Raw genomic sequence first — 17,700 nt, forward strand, 5'->3', positions numbered from 1 at the left:
CATGTGCTTGCTGTAGCTTGCAAAAAGGCTAGGCTCTGTCCCTTTAAGATGGAGGGGGCGTGTATAACTCCACGGGCCGTTTTTCTGTTGAGGTGTCTGTGGTGGGGAGTCGGGTTGCGCCGCCGCTCGTTTTGGAGCTGGTGATGTGAGGCAGAGCAGCCGCCGGGTCGGTGGGGAGCGGGCCTGCACAGCGACGCGTCCGGCCTGGAGCAAGGGTTCACTACCGGGGCTGAAGAAAATGGATCTGCACATCTTAGATCATAGGCTGAAAGTGACTAGCATCTGTAAAGACGGGTTGGTGAATTTCACGCACCCATTGATCAAACTCATTTTTCTCCGGAACAGGACGAGGTAAGATGTTGTAGATTTGGTTGTTTTTAGATCCTTTTCAAGCCGTATTTTGGCAGCTTGTATTTTAGTTGCTGGTTACACTAAACAAGTCCCCGATCATCTTTCCTCATCTTACTCCAAGTGTGTTTATTAACCCTTCTGCGCATCGATGGAGCAGGCCTACTGAGTTGTCTTCAGAGGTTTCCGGATTTGTCGAAATGCATGTAACCCTAAATATGATGCCCATATGCAGTTGTTTGTCAATACGCGATCTGCGTCAAATCTCTTTTAACATATTGCGTCGCCACGACGTTGCGATAACGTTGTGTGTTGGCGGGGATCATGAAACGGGCATGCCCGCAAAACAAGTCTTGAGTTTGTAAATCCTGCGCGTATGCAAGTGTTTGTTGCACGCATTGTGTTGCAAACTGTCTTGTGAAGTTGTAACCTTTTTTTTTACAAGCCCCAAGAGTGAAGAACTAATAACAGGAGCTACATTTTTAATTCCAGCTGGAACCAGTAAGTAAAGGTGAAGTGTAAATATGAACTACGCCTGATACTACCTTTACAGACCATGCATATTCATTGTTTTTGCACTTCTTCTGCAAACATACTTGCGCAAGCGAGTTTGCATGTCAATCTAGGACGAAAGATCTTCTGTATCATTCAGTATAAACATGGTGGCATACTTTTAGTTTTGTACTACAAGTTGTAGGATACACAGAGTACAAGAGGAATACTGTGCATCTTCCATGTGTCTGTCTGTCTGTCTGCCTGCATCACACCAGTTTTCACATAACTGCCCCATGGCTAGAGGCATTTTGTAAACCTTTAGTTCACTACTGTGTCTTTCTATCCATCTACTTAAATTCAGTATTACATCATTTAAAAGTCAAGGTGGCTTTCCAATACTTGAATTAGCAGAGGCACAATTTAGTTTCGGAGGTAAACAACATTATTAGTGGTAGTATTTCTCCATCCACCTCCTCTTCTTTTTATAAGGAACCACAAACAAAATAAACCATATTATTTTTAGGGACTATTTGTTCCTCACCACAGTCTTGCTGGGGACGGCAGTACAGAAGCAACACATAACTAGCAGAAAACTGTTGTCACCACCCTCATGTCTGCCTCCTGCTTGTTGGTTTCTTTCTTCAATATCAGAGTAGTAAATTTCTTAATGAATACCTGCATAAAGTAGTGTTGGAAATAATTCCTTAAGGAAATGGAGACAAGCCAATGATTACACCAATTGGAGGCACTCTCGTTTTAATGTATTGGTATATTCCTGCATATGTTTGTATTTGTATGTTTTAAACTTCAATGCAAATCATTTTTTGAAAGGTGAAAATGTAACTTGCATTCTTCGTCAGTTTAGGTTGAAAGAAAGCATTACTTTAAAAGGAAATGCAAATCCAAAAGAAGGAAAGGATGAAAATATTTACCAGTAAAACATGACCATAAAATAGGTAATCTCCCTGAAAGATAATGTACATTGAACTGTAGTGCACATGTGTTTTTATTTTGGCCTTTTCTTTATGTAAGAATAGCTAACTATGCTAGTTAATTGTTAACAGGCATGTGATCTTGTCTTATATTCTTTTTTTGGCAACAATTTAATTCTGCTCCTCCAGGATTTATTTTTCACATTCAGCCGACCTCCCCCACCCCACCCTGGCCCTAATCTTATTTTGCAAGACTCACAGAAGTCTTGCCCACATTTTTGAACATTGTGTCCTGAAATATAGGCTCACATTTATTGCTATTGGGAATGTGGAAGTGTGTTTTTAAGCATGGGCACTCAATATCAATACAAGATGTTTGCGTTTGTCATCTGTTTTCTTTTTTCCAACAGAAGCTTACAGTGCCAGACCTATGAGAGTAAGTGAGTGAGTGAATGTTATATATCCGAGGCAGCACACAGTTAAAGCGGCCAAGTTTGATGGTGGCCGCGGCTGCAATTTTTCGTAAATCCCTGGAAATCCTTTCTTTGTTATGTAATTGTTATTACACAGCATGTATAAAGCACCGCCCTGTGGAATAGTTCTAACATCTGGCCACTGCTTGAAATCCTCAAATCAACAATGACCCACATAGACAACCTGCACTTGGCTTGTGACTTTCCCTCACACCTAAACTGCAGAGGAGTAATAGGAAAAGCTGTCTCTTTAACACTGTTTAAATAAGTTATGCCCCTCTCTTACCCAACCTTTCTTCCAGTACGATAAGCTATATTTATGTAATCTATCGGGGTTTAAATATCTGGTCTGGTAGTTTGGATTTAATTCTGTGCTGTAGTGATTTCCTAGATGAAACAGGATTAAACCTCTCTGATTGTCAGAAGTCAAAGCCATGCTCTTCTTTTTTCTTAATGAGACAGCCTTTGCATTCTAGCTGTAGTGAAGCATTTAAGTCTTGTGTTGTCCCTAGACTTACAAGGTTTTGTTTACAAAATCCCTTGCATCATGATTTGTGTGGTAAAGTGAATTTAAGGATTTAAAACGCTGTGCCTGATGTTGACAGGTGGCCCTCAAACATTGGGTAAATCCAGATGGCATTACTGACAGGCTGAAAACCTCCATTCACTGTATTACCCCCATTTGTGCTGTTAAAGGTGTTGCTTGTCAATATTGAAGGACATGCACAGGAAGAGAGACCTTACCTGTAAAAGAATAAATAAATAAATAAATAAATAAATAAAGTGAGCAGCAGTATACACAGTTATGACGAAGTAGTGTTTGTTACCTCGAGTGAAAGCTGCCATGATGGGTGATGGCTTATCATATCATTGCTGATCTCTACAGAGTACTTTATACTTGTGCAATTCCTATTCTTTTGCCCTGTCACTGTTGTTTTTAAAACCTTCTCACCCTTGTTTTTCCTCTGGTGTCGCCCCGTTTCCCCTCGTTTTCCTGTTGTGGAAGTTTAGGGCCGTGGCTGGAGGGGCCAAATGAACAATGTGGTTGTGTGATTTCTGCCAGCTGTTGAGTAACTGCATAAAAAGATGCCCTCGGCAACCGGTGGCAGAAATGGAGGAACGCACTTGCTGGAAGAAAATGGTCTGTTTGTGAAACTGTGGGTTCAGGGCTTGGTGTGTGATTATGAATGTCACTGCCAGACTTTTCCTGACTTAATAAATGTATGGAAGCTCAATTTTTAACACGTGGTATGTTATAAATCAATATTTTGTGAGGCTCTACCTTGAGGAAGACCAGGCAAATGCTGAAATATCGCTAAATATAATGAACGGTTTGAGCCTTCTCTTTCTGAAAAGTGTTTAAAATGGTTTCTTTCTATCAATTACTCTGTGCTTCTTTTTAAACCCCAAAGACTAAGGAAAAGAGGCATTTAAACAAAAACATATGTTCTCAGAGGTGCCAGTTATAACTTCTACGGTGTATTGAGGAAGAAACCTATAGAGGTTACATCATGTGGGTTAAATTTCACTCCCTGGGTTTCATTAGTGTTCAGTTTTGAAGGCCAAAGGCTCGTCTTGTGTTTGTTTTGCACTGGGGGCTTGTCTCCCATGGAGTTTGTTAGCAATTGAACGCCAACTGGAACAATGCTGCCTCTGATCCAGGAACAATGGGCAGCTTTTTCCACCAGCCTGTTTTGGCAAAGCGTAGGAAGTATTGCTCCCTAACAAGGCTGTGAGTCCACAGTCCTCTTTTTCATTCACAATTTGTTTCCCATTGACAGTGTTGTCCAGCTCAGGTACGGTTCAGACCAGACTCTAATATGGTCGGTTTGTATTGTTTAGCTGTTAATGCAGCATATTTTACATTTTAATGTTGTCATTTGTGTCGAGATCATTTTCATTGTAATTTTTGGAATGTTTGTGTACTAGTTCCACAAGTGTATTTCCATAGTGAGTTAAAATAACTTTCAGTATACAATATGCAACTACAATAATAGTTAGTGGAAATGTGCCTTGGGTTAGATTGTGACATCATGGAGTGAAATAAACACTGAAATGCATTTCATATTATGTCCTGTAAAGAACGTGGCATTACCAGTTATCAGAACTGTACGTGAAGTATTTTTCCTCAAGACTATTTCCCTGTCAGATATGTTTTCTGATTGTACTGTTGCGGTTTTACTCTCTTTGGCTTTGAAGTGTTAAAAATTGGATTGCCAGTCATTGTTCAGTGGTCGTGCCTCACATTTCCCTTCAACAGATCCACGTACAAAAAAAAAGATGATAATACATGAGGATGCTTTATTACATTATCTTTTATATTGCAAGGAATGTGGACCCGTCATGCCAGATGTTTATCCATATTGTCACTCTATTTCAAACCAGTTCCCTTTACTTAGCATGACGGAGGGAAAGATAAACTTGCCCCAGACCAATGTTTTCATGATAGTGAATCATTGGTATTCTGATATACCCCCATGCATGTTAAGATGCACTGCTGAAAACTCTCTTTATGTTGTCCATCCCCTGCAGCATTTCTGTGTGGACAAAACCTCTTTAAACAAGGCATAGTGACTTGGTCCCTTTGTTTATTACTCATGTTTGAAAGTGCACAGACCATGACGACGAAAATAAAAATTAAAAAAAGGAAACCCACTAAATGGATGAAAACGTTGAAGAACACCCAGCAAGTGCAGATCGCACATTTACATAAACAGGAAATGACCTCGACAAAGCTCCTTCGTACAGGAAGTGTTAGCATGCTTGCAGGAGGTACAGCTCCAGGGAGGTTGAGAGATTAACAGGATGTTGCAGAGTAGAAAGATACAATAGTTTGCTGAGTTAGCTAGAGGTTGTTTCTTTTTCCCTTTTTCTTTGTGAATTTTTTGCTGAGTATGAGGTACAGCAGGAAATTAATATAATCATATGAACAGCTGTAGGGCAGAAAAATAGCCACCCTTTAGTGGGGGTATCCAACAGCATGTTGCTCTCTCTGGTCCATGGTTTTCCTTTTAGAAAACGAGTGCATTGAACACCACAGTATTCAATTTCGATGGGCTTCTGTAGCTGGCAGTGTCCATTCGATTTGAGTTGCAGTGAATGACTCTTCAATGACAATAGCAACGCTGAATAAACCAGAACGTTCTGCCCAAGAGCCTCGGTTTCTGTGCAGAAAGCATTTGGGTCCAGGCCTGAATTAAAACAGTCCAGTCTTCATGCTGTGTGCAAAAGCATGTTCAGTACCCCATTTACTAAAAGCACTGCAAAATTGAAAGTCCTTTTATTTGGTAAACAAGACCAGCCATTCACGGAGAAACCAAAAGAAACTGCAATGCTGAAATGGTTGGAAGAGTTTGGACATACATCCTGCGAGCAGATGTAGGCTGGTGTGGCCTAAATCAAAGCTTGGCATCAGTGCTCCTGTCTCCCCAGATAACCCTCTTTTTCCCTCCCAGCCAGAACTCTCTCAATAAGAAGTGAAATTTGACATAATTCCAGTGATTTCACCCCTGTGGACAATGTCCGTCTTTCTGCAGTATTGTGCTAACCGGTGCTTATGTGTATGTTTTTGTTGTTGTTTTCTCTTTCTTTCCCTCAATTAATTTTTTTGAGTATTGGAAGTCAGTCAGGTGTGTTTTTGGTATAGCATTACTGAGCACACCTTGAACAAGTTGGAAGTCGGGACATATTTAATAAACTGTTAAGAGCTGGCTCAGTCAGTAATTGTTTGCTTAGCTTGCAATAATGCTGAACTGGTCTTGGAGCAAAGATCATGTTAAAACATGAAGGTTGAAACCTTTGGCTCTTAACATGTTTGTCCAGAATTTGCATTCAGTTGTGTATTCAAGTATTGCCACTCCATGTCTAGTATGATATTAAGTATTTTGTTATGTGGCACATTCTAAACGGTTTCATTTTTGTGTTGGGGAAAAATAAATTAAAATAAAATCCTCATTGTCTTTTTTCAGGTGCAAATTCTTTAGCCTGACTGAGACCCCTGAGAATTATACTGTGGTACTTGATGAGGAGGGATTCAAAGGTACAGTTTGCTTGTTTTCTTTTGATTTGTTTGTTTGTTTATGTATTTGTTATCACATTTAACTGTCTGTAATGAAGGGTTTTTTTTAAGTTATAAGTTGTTCTGCAGTTTACAAATATAGTTTATATCTATGAACTGTATATTGTTTTAGACATGAAGATGATCTGTATAATTTGACATATTTAAGCCTACTGTATCTTTGACTAGACTTATTTAGACTGATAGGATTAAACTGCAGACACGGAGTGAATTACAGATTTAGTAAAAGGCTGGTGATGTGCTTTAGCGTGTGATTCTCAATGAATGAAGCCTATTCATAGTCGCATTAAAGCAATGCTGTTGTTCATGCGCCCGTTTGTTTTTCAAAACGCACGCTTTTCATTAGAAGCCGATTTTGGTGTGTACTGGCTGTGTGTCCATGAAATCTTGTGAAAAAACATCTATGAGAATTTAGACAAACTCTGTTTTTAGTTATTGCAACCTGCGACGTGGTTAAGTGGGCATTTGCGGGTAAAAATGACCAAGTGCCAGCTACGGCTTCCGCACCTTCTTAACATTCTGGCCAGCAGAGAGATGTAGTCATGCATTTCCCGAGATCTTTGTGAGAGTGGTGACTGTGTTTGTTAGGGCAAATTGTCTGCCAAAAAACAGTTCTTTGTTTATTAGCTTTTTTTTTTTCCTTTTTCTTTTTATTCAGTATTCTTTTCAATGCTGCTTTTTGTTTGGTTTTGTTTTCTTCCGATTCTCTAGCCAGAACATTTGAGAGCCATTAGGAATTGTGAGTGGCTTTCAAAAACAAAATTGTCTTGACGACCTGTTTTAGTTTTAGTTTTTTATAAAAACGTATATTTTTATTTTAAAAATCAAGGTTTCAGTAGGTTGTCCACATCCAACAGTTACCAGCTTATCACATTAGAATAGAAGGGTTAACTCTGCCAACGTTAGCTCTGCGATACATGGCATTCAGTTGGCTTCTTTGAATGCAGAGCAGTATCTGATAAGGTGATCCTTTTGACAGTGCAGTGAACTAGTGCAAATAAGGTCCGGGCAGCCATGCAAAACCCCTGTGAGAGGTTGTGAGTTGAGAGAGGCCCTGATCAGGCAGTTGGCCCTTTGCCCTCCCTGACCACTGAGCAGGTTGCTAGTCTTGCAGAGTAAGTAGGTGGTTGTTGTGGTTGGCAGATTGGCCCCTCCAGTGTTTACGTGAGGGATAGTCTGTTGCCTGAATGCAATTACTGATGGAAGATTTCCAAATGCCCACAATCATCAGAGTGATATTTATTTTGTTCTCCAATAAATATATCTATTTATAGATCGATAGATATAGTTTTATACCAGTGCTCACTTATGACTCTGAAACCTGGTCACAAAAAAGCATGGAAAGATGTATATAGCAGAGATGGAAAAAGATTGGAAAGGATCCTAGAACAAACACAAATGTGACATCATTGGAAGAGAGAAAATGTTGAATTGGCGAGGGGCTGGACGCGCTGCAAAAATAACAGCTCAAAGACGGACAAAGGGAGCTATTGAATGGATCCCAGTCCCGTCTGGCCTCTCTCTCAGTCTGCTCTTGGCACCCAACAGACCTCCCCTCCTCTGAGCACCTGCAAGTTGAAGGCTCCACCTGGCTGCCTCTCAACGTGGTCTCCAACGGCAATGCCTCCAGCAGCTCCCAGGCCGTGGGGGTCACCAAGATCGCCAAGTCCGTGATCGCCCCGCTTGCTGAGCAGCACGTGTCTGTCTTCATGCTGTCTACCTACCAGACAGACTTCATCCTGGTGAGTCTCTCTGTCTCTCTCGGTCTGTCTCATGATTCACTCCATCTTCATTTTGTGTCACTTTATTCACTACAGTGTGTTGCCACCACACCTTTTTTCAAAGCAAATTTCCCTTCTGTTTCTGCTTAGAGTTTTGAACATCTTTCTTGACATCTTGGACATCTTTCACTTGCCCTTTTTGTGTGCATGTGTGCGTTTATTGCTTGGCCTCCTTTGACAATGGGGTGTCTTGAGCCAGTGTTACTGTTTGTGCAGCCGTGTGAGTAAAGTGTTGTGGTGGGCCGTGTTTGTCAGGTGCGAGAGAAGGATCTACCTGTTGTCATCCACACCCTGGAGGAAGAGTTCAACATCTACAGAGAAGAAGGCGGGGAGTCTGTCCCGGTGCACGGCAAAGATGTACGCAATGGATTTCACAAGAATGGCAGGGAAGGTAAGAGAATGAACTGGAGAATTCCCTTGTTTGCAAAAGGTGGGAAACCATCCTTTAATCATCTGAGGTTTGTGTGAGGCTCATAACTCAGATAGGTTGGCACTGTGTACATGGTTTTTATACCTACTACCGAGTTGCATGACACCTAATACAGTCTGAGGTTGAGTTGGACAACTATGTCTTGCATACATTTCCTTGTTTCCCTTGAAGCCATGAAACCCATTGTGCATCCAGTGCTGAGCCCCCAGAACCAGTTCTGTGTGATGAGTTTAGACCCTGAGACTCTGCCGGCCATCGCAACCACTCTCATCGATGTGCTCTTCTACTCCAACAGGTAGGTGCCAGTTATTTCGGTATCGGTCTTTACTCTGTTTCAAGTTGTAATACCAGTGCAGGCCACGGCAAGATTGTCTTAATAACGGGGATCTTGTGTAAACTCCCATGTGAATGTTCTGTATGATTAGCCAGGCCATTCTGTAGGGTTTTGTTCTTTAATTCAGGGTTAGGTTTTCAAAGGCTTGTTAGGGTTTCGATTGTTTGGATACGGTGTATGTGACTTAGCAGGCATGAGCAAGACGTTTTGAAACCATGGGTAGCCTAGTTTTTGTTTTTTCTTCCACAGTGCAAAAGATGGTGCCCATCCCACCCAGGCCCTGGACTGTATCAAGTTCTTCTCCTTCTCCCTGATTGAGGGCTACATCTCCCTCGTCATGGACACCGAAACGCAGAGACAGTAAGGAAACCCTGTTATTGGGTCTGGACACGTTTATGTATTCTGAATCTCCCTGTGAAACCTAACACTTATAACACGGCTTGGCTTAAGAAAGGAATTTTTTACATCTTACATTTTCTTGGATGAAAATAAACATGTTTAAGCTGTAAAAACGCCACTGCACATACTGTTGGAAACAAATTGAGAAAATTAGCATAAAGGGTTTTAATTGAACTTTCCCATCTAGTGTTTCATGTTCAAAGCCGATCTAAAAACTCTTGTCTTGGCTGCTAGTGACAGTACAGGTGACGAATGCTTATTTCTCCATCAATTGCAGGTTTCCTAGCAACCTGCTCTTCACCAGTTCCTCGGGTGAATTGTGGAGAATGGTGCGCATTGGGGGACAGCCGCTGGGATTCGGTGAGGACTGTGCTCTTAAGTGTATCTTATTTGATTACTGTAGGGTTTCCCCTTAATTCGAGACCCTGCCATTTAAACTTCACCCCGCCCCTGTAAAGCCCTGTCTTTGGTGAAGACTCAAGGTACAGGACTGGGTTTCTTGGTGAGCTGTTATGTGTCAACGCCTCTCTTGGCATGTGTTCATGTTTCAGATGAATGTGGAATCGTTGCTCAGATCTCCCAGCCGTTAGCGGATGCTGACATTTCTGCCTATTACATCAGCACTTTCAGCTTTGATCATGCTCTGGTAAGTTTATTCTACTTGCATTTTTCCGACTTTTGGGGGCGGCGTGCTCCCATTTTTTTCCACTCTCGTACCGACCGAACTTAATGGTCAAGCGGAATGCACCGAATGCTCTAGAACTTAATGTCACGATACGGTTTGACATCAGCTGCTCATTCTCAGTTTTCTCAGTGGATGGGTTGGTGCAGAAAGTTAAAATATGCATTAGAAAGGCATGACAAAATGGTTAAAACTGTTTTAGTGTTCCTGATTTGTATAACTTCTTCACTCAAGATTATATAACAATAAAACTTTTCTTAAGAGGTTCTTTACAAGGTTGAGGACATTTATTTTCCATGGATTTGATGATATGGTGTTTCTGTTCCAATATAAACGCTTGGGTGTATTTTCCATGTACCCAATTATTCTAATTGCTCATGTAGATCATAGACTGATTTATGTCAGCACTAGGTGGCACTGTAGACCTCTAGATGCTGTAGCATAGAATCGGCTCACACTACTCAAAGATTTAATAAGGTCAGAGCCGTTTCTAGGCATAGGTGACGTAAGCGACCCGGCCACTAGGGAGCCCCCTAGCAAAACATTTTAATAAATAAATTTAATATATATTCAGTTATTTTCAAGAATTGTTTTTCATAAACGATGACAGTGATCAGTTTTCAAAGACTTTTTGTTTTGGTGCTAGTCGTGCAATATGATTTGGATATGCTTTATTTTTATTGCTGTACAGTAACTTGTTTACGTACCGGCCAGGGCTCACAATTAACTTTTTTCCTCACTTTCCTGGTACCGTCCCAAAGTGCAATTTCAACCATCCCAAACTGAACTTGACCTGTCCCAAAATTAAAATACTTGTTTTTTTCCATTTTGACATGTCGACATGGGACTAGGTAATTTGCAACACTATTTAAGTACTTTGTGTATTTCTGACATTCCATAAACTAAATGTTTAGAAAAAAACAATGCATCTTAATAAAAGCAAACATCCATTACATTATTAATAATTTAATTTATTAATTGAACTCTAACTTAAACAACAATATTCCATTGAGATATTCTGCCCCGTTAAACATCACAACACAACAATATACTGAAAATAATGTGCTTCAGTGTTCCCACTCACTTTAAGACATTTCTTAAAACTCACATTTTTAAAAAGCTGTTAAGGATCTCTCTTAGTTGCAAGTTTTTTTAAATACTCTTGAGTTGTTACTGCGGTGTTGCCTGTTTCATCTGGTCTGTTTTGACTGTTTGACTTGTAGCGATATTGGGTATAAGAAAAGCACGTTATAAATACAGTTGATTATTGGCACAGTATTATTATATTATTTTTGTAGTTGAGGAGTTAAAGAAACAGTGGCGTAGCTTGTGAGACATACACCAGTGCAAGAAACTGGAAAGGTTGTGTACTTAGTGAGGTTTTAAAGGATCCAATGGGCGATGTCCTTGACGGACAACGTTTCGGATTACGGACTAATTAATTGAACGTTTAATTGATACTTGTCAGCAAAACAGCACAGTATAGTTTTGTGAAAGGTTTACGATTGTCATTGGGTCATTAGAGGTAGAAGTTCAAACAGCCGCACAGTCTGATGAGTCAGTTTACGTCCATAGGAAATTGCTAAGTCTCTGCAGCGCTGCTTAATAATTGGATCAGCGGAGCCGGATCACGATCTGCTTCTACAGCGCTTTTCATGATCCGGATCCAGTGAGCCCGGATCTGATCCTGCTTTCTGATCCTGTTAGTACAGCCGGCCCAGGTTCCACTAGCCTGAATGACGCAATCCACATATTTGGACAGTTGGGAAGAAGTCAAAATTGTCTGTTGTATTCCAGTAAAACAAACTAATGTTGCATATGTTTATTAAGTGTGTATTCCTTTCAGGTCAGGGAGATCATATAGCCATATTCTCTCGATACTATACAGACAATTCAAATGCCACAGCAACTCCAGGAAAATGCAGCCTCAGCCTGCAGACAGGCAGGGAGACGTTGGACATTGGCATATTAAATGCAAATTTCACTATTATAATTGTCTTATTTTGAATTATTATACATTTACGTAACCTAAATAATTACATCTAGCCAGACGTCATTGTTTGAAACCTGGACGTTTTACATAGCCTACCTTAGCTTGCTTTTAATTGCTCATTGCCAATATCTGACCATAGAAAAAATGCAGATTATTTTTAAGACTTCCTGATTTACCATTGAAACCTGCATTTCTTTCGTATTCGGTTTACAACACGTTTATTTCACTATCCAAAAGCAGTAAGGCACAATCCTATAGTTGTACCTTCAGATCTATCCTCTTTCAAATGTTTTTACCGTCAGCTACAGTTGGCAGGCCTGTCCATCTGTCACATCACATTACAACCCATTCCATCCAGTGCGCATATGAGAATGTGTTCTCCCGATGAGCCGCCATCCACCCGACGGACACATTGCAGCGCTTATAATGTGAATTAATTGTTCATGGTTTATTAACTTTTAAGCTAAATGTGATGATCTGTTTCATCAGCCTTGTGTTTAAACATGTTAGTATGGAACCACTGGTGTATGCATTTCATATTTTTGTGGCCTATCATCCCACAATTGTCCCACAGTCTGTGTTGAACCGTCCCAGGCATGTTTTTTATCGTCCCAGGGATGACCGGATGACATTAATTTCGAGCCCTGGTACCGGCTAAAGTAACTTTTAACTGTCTGGTTGTGTGGGTTTTTTTCTCCTTACTTTATCTGGACAGTTAAAGTTCACCTTCCCTGCCACCAAATAGCGTTTTATTATAACATGGTGTTTTTGCATCTATAGTGAATTTTACCTTGAATAGGCAAAACAAAATAAAAATACAAATCTTGGCTATAACATTGCTATGTATAGTTCTGCAGCATCAATTATCAAATTAGTTAATTAGATAGTAGGTTAAAATCAGCAAATGCTATTTGGCCAATTCAGCTTTTTCTAGATAGACTTGCAAAGTGTGTAATAGATATCAGTCATGACCCTTTGTTGACTGACCGACTTCCGATTTCACATGACGGGGTGCTGCAGACTATGACTAAGCCTGGGGCAAGACTATATAAACCACAAAACGTGTCATTGTAAAAAAAAATGGGATGGCGGGGAAATGCCGGTGTACTTGATTTCCCAAAATTAATATACGCTAACGAACATGTAGATTATTACTGTAATGTGAGATCTGTAGATAGACCTAGGATGCAAGCAGTTGCATAGGATCCATAATACATCATAGGTCAGTGGTATGCAAAGTCATGCCCACGAGTGTTGTCGGCCATGCTTGCGATGCTTATTCAAAATTTTTAATAAACTACGTTCCAATAATGCACTGCAAAAACTAAACGAAAAATAGTTGTCAGGCACGCTCGCACACAAACGTGCAGTGTAGTGAGAGATCGAGCAGATAGGGTTTCAGAATGACGCGTCTGTGGAACAGGCGCTTATGTCCAGCAAAATAACTGACTTTTGGATGCAGTTACCAAAATAAAAGTCCCTCCACCCCCATCTCAGCAATGGCTTTCTTACTGCCACTCGACCCGTCAAACCTGCAGCTCGAAGTCTTCTCTTCACAGCTGAAACTGAGACTTGCTCACTTTGACAGGTGTTAAGCTGTGCTTGAAGCTGTTGTCCTGTGAGCCGCACAAACTGGTGACAAGGGCTGGGCGATTAAAAAAAAATAATATCAGTCGATATCGATAATTATCACGATAAATGTCAAATCATTATTTATATCATCATAAGTTTAAAGGCTGATTTTTGCTCCTGAGTGAAAGTTGAAGAAACCAGATGGTTAATTGTGGTTTTAAACTATTCTTTTTGGAACATGACAAACACTTGCCAAACAGTGGATCATTTCACAAATCTGAGGTAGAACATTCAAAACGATTATAATGATAAAATATTTTTTCAACATAAAAATATGCATGAATAAAATCCCTTTTCAGTCCTTTTTCCTCAGATAAATTTAGATAAATATCTGCAGTCTGTTGTATAACAGCCCCGCAGAGACAATCAGTATGAAGGCGAACATGATTTAGTTAACGTGTGTCCATTTACAAGTTAAATAAATAAATAAATACAGCAGATCTGGGTTTCCCTCTAAAACATTAAGGACTGGTTTAATAAATGCGTCCATAAACGCCATGACTGGAAAGTGCACACTTTTTAGTTAAATTAAACCTGCTATATTGTAGCTCCTGTTACTGGATGATTAATCGTGAAACGTGTATTTTGTTTCAACTGTAACTTGCCCCGGTTAAGGTCGTCTACTAAGTAAATTAAAAATAATACGGCAAAAAGTGTTGTTTGCAGTTACAAATCTGTAGAAAGAGTAATAAGGTAAGGGAGTCATTTTGTGCCATTTAAAATCCATATCTACTAGCACATATCTTGATGATGATGATGATTACAATAATAACAATAGTAATAAATGGCAAATATTTTATTGTTGTACATGGAAAAGTTTTCTTACAGAAACGTAATGTTTGTCTGAATATAATGTTGTCTATACATGTTTAGCTCTTCTTAATATCTCTTAACAGAAAACTGTATTTATTGCGCTGTTTACAATCATGTAAAGCATAAAGAATAAAATACACAAACGTCCTTTCCACGTCAGGCTGTATCGCTTGTAGTGTTGTTTTAGGAAAGACCTACATTTTTAAGGGTTATAATGGTCTGTCTGTATTCCTTTGCTAATTGTCTTTTTCTCGCCATTATGATAGCAATATACTACTACCTGCAGTACAATACTGTCCAAATAATGCTTAAGAGGGTGTAATAACCCAGCTTGTTACAACTACAGACAGAGGGTTTATAAGTAATCAATACAAGTTGGGACAGCTGTGGGAATTGTTAGCATCAACTTTCAAGGCTTAATTTACTTCCATTGCTGCAGAACAGCTGTAAGTTGTTAACCCATTACTTGTTCCCTGAAAAAGGCCTTTTTTTATATAACTCTGAAATGTACATTACTTTTTTTTTTAACACCTAGCAGTTTACCACTTACCTTTGTACCATTTCAGGTTATTCACTGGACTTGAACTGCTTAAATTTCAATAAAAACTGGAAAAATTAGGGTGTTCTAAAACTTTTGATCGGTAGTGTAAATATGAAAGTAGTCTTTTAGAACAAAGGGCTGTATCGAAAATGATCTAGTTACAAATTATAATAACGCATCGCTGATCAAAAGACCGCTAGGATGAAAGCTGAGGTTTTTCAAACTGGTTTCTGATCAAGCAATAAGGATTATTCATTATCTGATTTTCTTTTGGATGATTAATCATAATTTAACTAATTTTAATACTAACTGATATATTGCATGACTAAAAGTGAGAGGGGATTATTTTGGTTTTAACCTGCTTACAATTTCAAAGCATGAGGTCTGTGTGTAGGTCAGAGTGGATGCATTTCTGGAAAGACTGAGCCTAATGTATTTGTTTTTTATTTGCATAGTATGGCATGCTGTAGAATTAGGTTTGATTTAAATTTCATAGACACTTGTAATGTAAACGTATGATTATAGTGATTGATCTGCTTGCCTGTGACCTCCTCCATTGAAAAGCTTGCATGTTAGCTGCATGATTACTAATCCCTCCATCACAGGGGGTTTTCCACTCAGTGGATACACCCAGACTCACTCCCTTTCCAATAAACTGGTCAGATGTGGGTGCCCAGGAGCAAAGGTGAAACACTGCATCTGTTAAAAGGAAAAATTGCAAATTGTGATCAGTCATTAGTCACTAGAATATGTTAGACCAGACCATGCGTTTGTTTTTTGTGTCCTGGGCACACATGTCAGTAAAGTAACTGAGATAAATATGTTTTTACCCTTTTTTGTTAGGGTGACTGTTGTTCTTTTCCTTAACTCAGGTGCCTGAAGAAGACATCAGCAGTGTGATCGACATGCTACAACAGCAGCGGACGGAGCCTTCGCACTGATTGTGAATGCACGCACCCAGCCCCGGACCTCTTTGCCTAGATGGGGGATAAAAAGCAGTAGAGAGAGACTCCTTCAGTGTTTGGAATCACACTGAAAACCAAACTCAGCAGTATTATCATGAACCAGAAGAAGCCTTACGTGACGTGGTCTTGAGGTGGTCAGTTACTGAATACAAATATGCAGAAAAGGATTCCTTATTTTACACGCTTCAGCCTGACACTGAAGCTACAGGCAGTGGCAGGTGGCATGGTTGGTTTTGTTTTCAAATGCAGTGCACTTATTTTTCACAGCCGAGTCTTCCGGTGTGCTCATCCCCGAGTTGTCAGTTTTCTTCTCTCATGGGGTACTTTTCTGAATCTAGTTTTAGGAATGCATAGCCGATTACTGTGTGACAGGAACGGGACAGTGTTAAAGAAATGAAAAGGAGGCACTTGGAATGTGGAAACTTGAAGGAGTTGGGAGGTTTTGGCTTTGTTTTGTATTCGTTTTTCAGTGTTTCTTTTTGTTCCTTTCGGAAGTACCACCTTGATGCACGTGATTCACCAGGGTTCCCCTGCATCTGCTTCCAACAAGTCACACAATAGTACTGTACTATCCTGTAAAGCTATGCAGGAATGCTTTTCAATGCATAAATATTACAAAATTGAACAAAAACTAAATGTGTATTATTGGATGGGTTTCTGGCCCTTTCATTTTCATTTAAGTGAAAGTGTTGATATTCTGGATAGCAGCAGCTAGCCACGCAGCCTATAAAGAGGACTGTGAAGGTGCGAGGATTACGTGATCATTCCAGCATATCCGTCAGGGAGTTTTCATTTTTATTTAAAAATTTTTTTAAAGCTTATCAAAGAATGACAATATAATCTCATTCTTGTTTTCCAGTTAAGTCAGAGAGTGACCATTAATCTATGGTCTTAACAGAGACTTGACTCATTGTTTTTATTCAGACTATTTGTAGAGTAAGCTATTTTCTGTGAGTCTACGTCCGTTCAAGTTCTTCACCGATTCATCTGAAATTCTTCAGAATTGTAGTGGTCTGTTTAGTGAGTTTTGCTCTTTGTTCCACCACACCCCTCTCATGTCTGAACATCGAAGCATGCTTCTCAACCATGCAAAATGGATCAATCCAGTGCAAACTGCATTGTGTTCTTATTGGAAGAGTTGTTCTACTTGCTATTTAAGTTTTACAGTAACTTCAAAAGCACAAAACAAATGTGGAAGGAGAAATGATCCCTTTCAAATGGAAGATAACTTTATTTCGGTGGTTCAGGTAATATTCTGGCCTTTCACTGCAACACTAATCCATTTATACTACATTACTTTAGGATTATTCCCAGGAAGAAGAGATCTTAATGTCACACCATGATATAAGCTGTAGACTATTAATTTCAAGGGTTAATTTCAGTTTGTACTGCACCTTGAGACACTACTGATTTGTGGCTTTTTTTTTTCTCTCCTCGTGCATAGCAGTACAATGACTGTTTTTGTTTCACTTTGGAAGATTTAATACTTCTTTCTTCCCAGTATAATAACATTTTGTACAATAGTTTTATGTAAAACATTTGTAAATGAGCTGCTTTATTCAATAAAAAATGATTGAATTTCAACTGGAAGTCTTCGAATTGTTTAATTACAGAGAACTGATTTGTCAGTGTGTTTGCAAAGGGGGTGGGGTATCTATTTCTTGATTGTAGATTCATATGTGAATTTTCATTTTTATATATAATTATTTTTTTGTAGTTAACCACAATGAATTAGTTAGACCAAATCATTTGACTTATAGCATTCTACAGAGAAGAATGACATTTCTCCTCAGTATGAAGTTGG

General features: G+C 39.5%; 1 protein-coding gene across 1 annotated transcript; it reads left to right on the top strand.

Moving 5' to 3' along the window:
* The first annotated feature begins 96 nt into the window (after positions 1 to 96).
* Positions 97 to 17,480, top strand: castor1 (cytosolic arginine sensor for mTORC1 subunit 1). Its single transcript, XM_066688858.1, has 9 exons — positions 97 to 351; positions 6,217 to 6,287; positions 7,875 to 8,068; positions 8,363 to 8,498; positions 8,709 to 8,832; positions 9,121 to 9,231; positions 9,548 to 9,630; positions 9,822 to 9,916; positions 15,804 to 17,480. The coding sequence occupies exons 1-9, from the start codon at positions 239 to 241 to the stop codon at positions 15,870 to 15,872; spliced, it is 996 nt and encodes a 331-aa protein (XP_066544955.1). The 5' UTR covers positions 97 to 238; the 3' UTR covers positions 15,873 to 17,480.
* The last annotated feature ends 220 nt before the right edge of the window (positions 17,481 to 17,700 follow it).

Source organism: Amia ocellicauda, chromosome 17, assembly GCF_036373705.1.
Source record: "Amia ocellicauda isolate fAmiCal2 chromosome 17, fAmiCal2.hap1, whole genome shotgun sequence".
In the NCBI taxonomy this organism is placed as follows: domain Eukaryota; kingdom Metazoa; phylum Chordata; class Actinopteri; order Amiiformes; family Amiidae; genus Amia; species Amia ocellicauda.

Excerpts from the sequence above, each read along its gene's own strand:
- castor1 (XM_066688858.1), top strand. The coding sequence starts at position 239 with ATGGATCTGCACATCTTAGATCATAGGCTGAAAGTGACTAGCATCTGT. Across the intron at positions 8,069-8,362 it reads ACCAGACAGACTTCATCCTG|GTGCGAGAGAAGGATCTACC; the intron begins GTGAGTCTCTCT and ends CGTGTTTGTCAG. Across the intron at positions 9,631-9,821 it reads GGGACAGCCGCTGGGATTCG|ATGAATGTGGAATCGTTGCT; the intron begins GTGAGGACTGTG and ends TTCATGTTTCAG.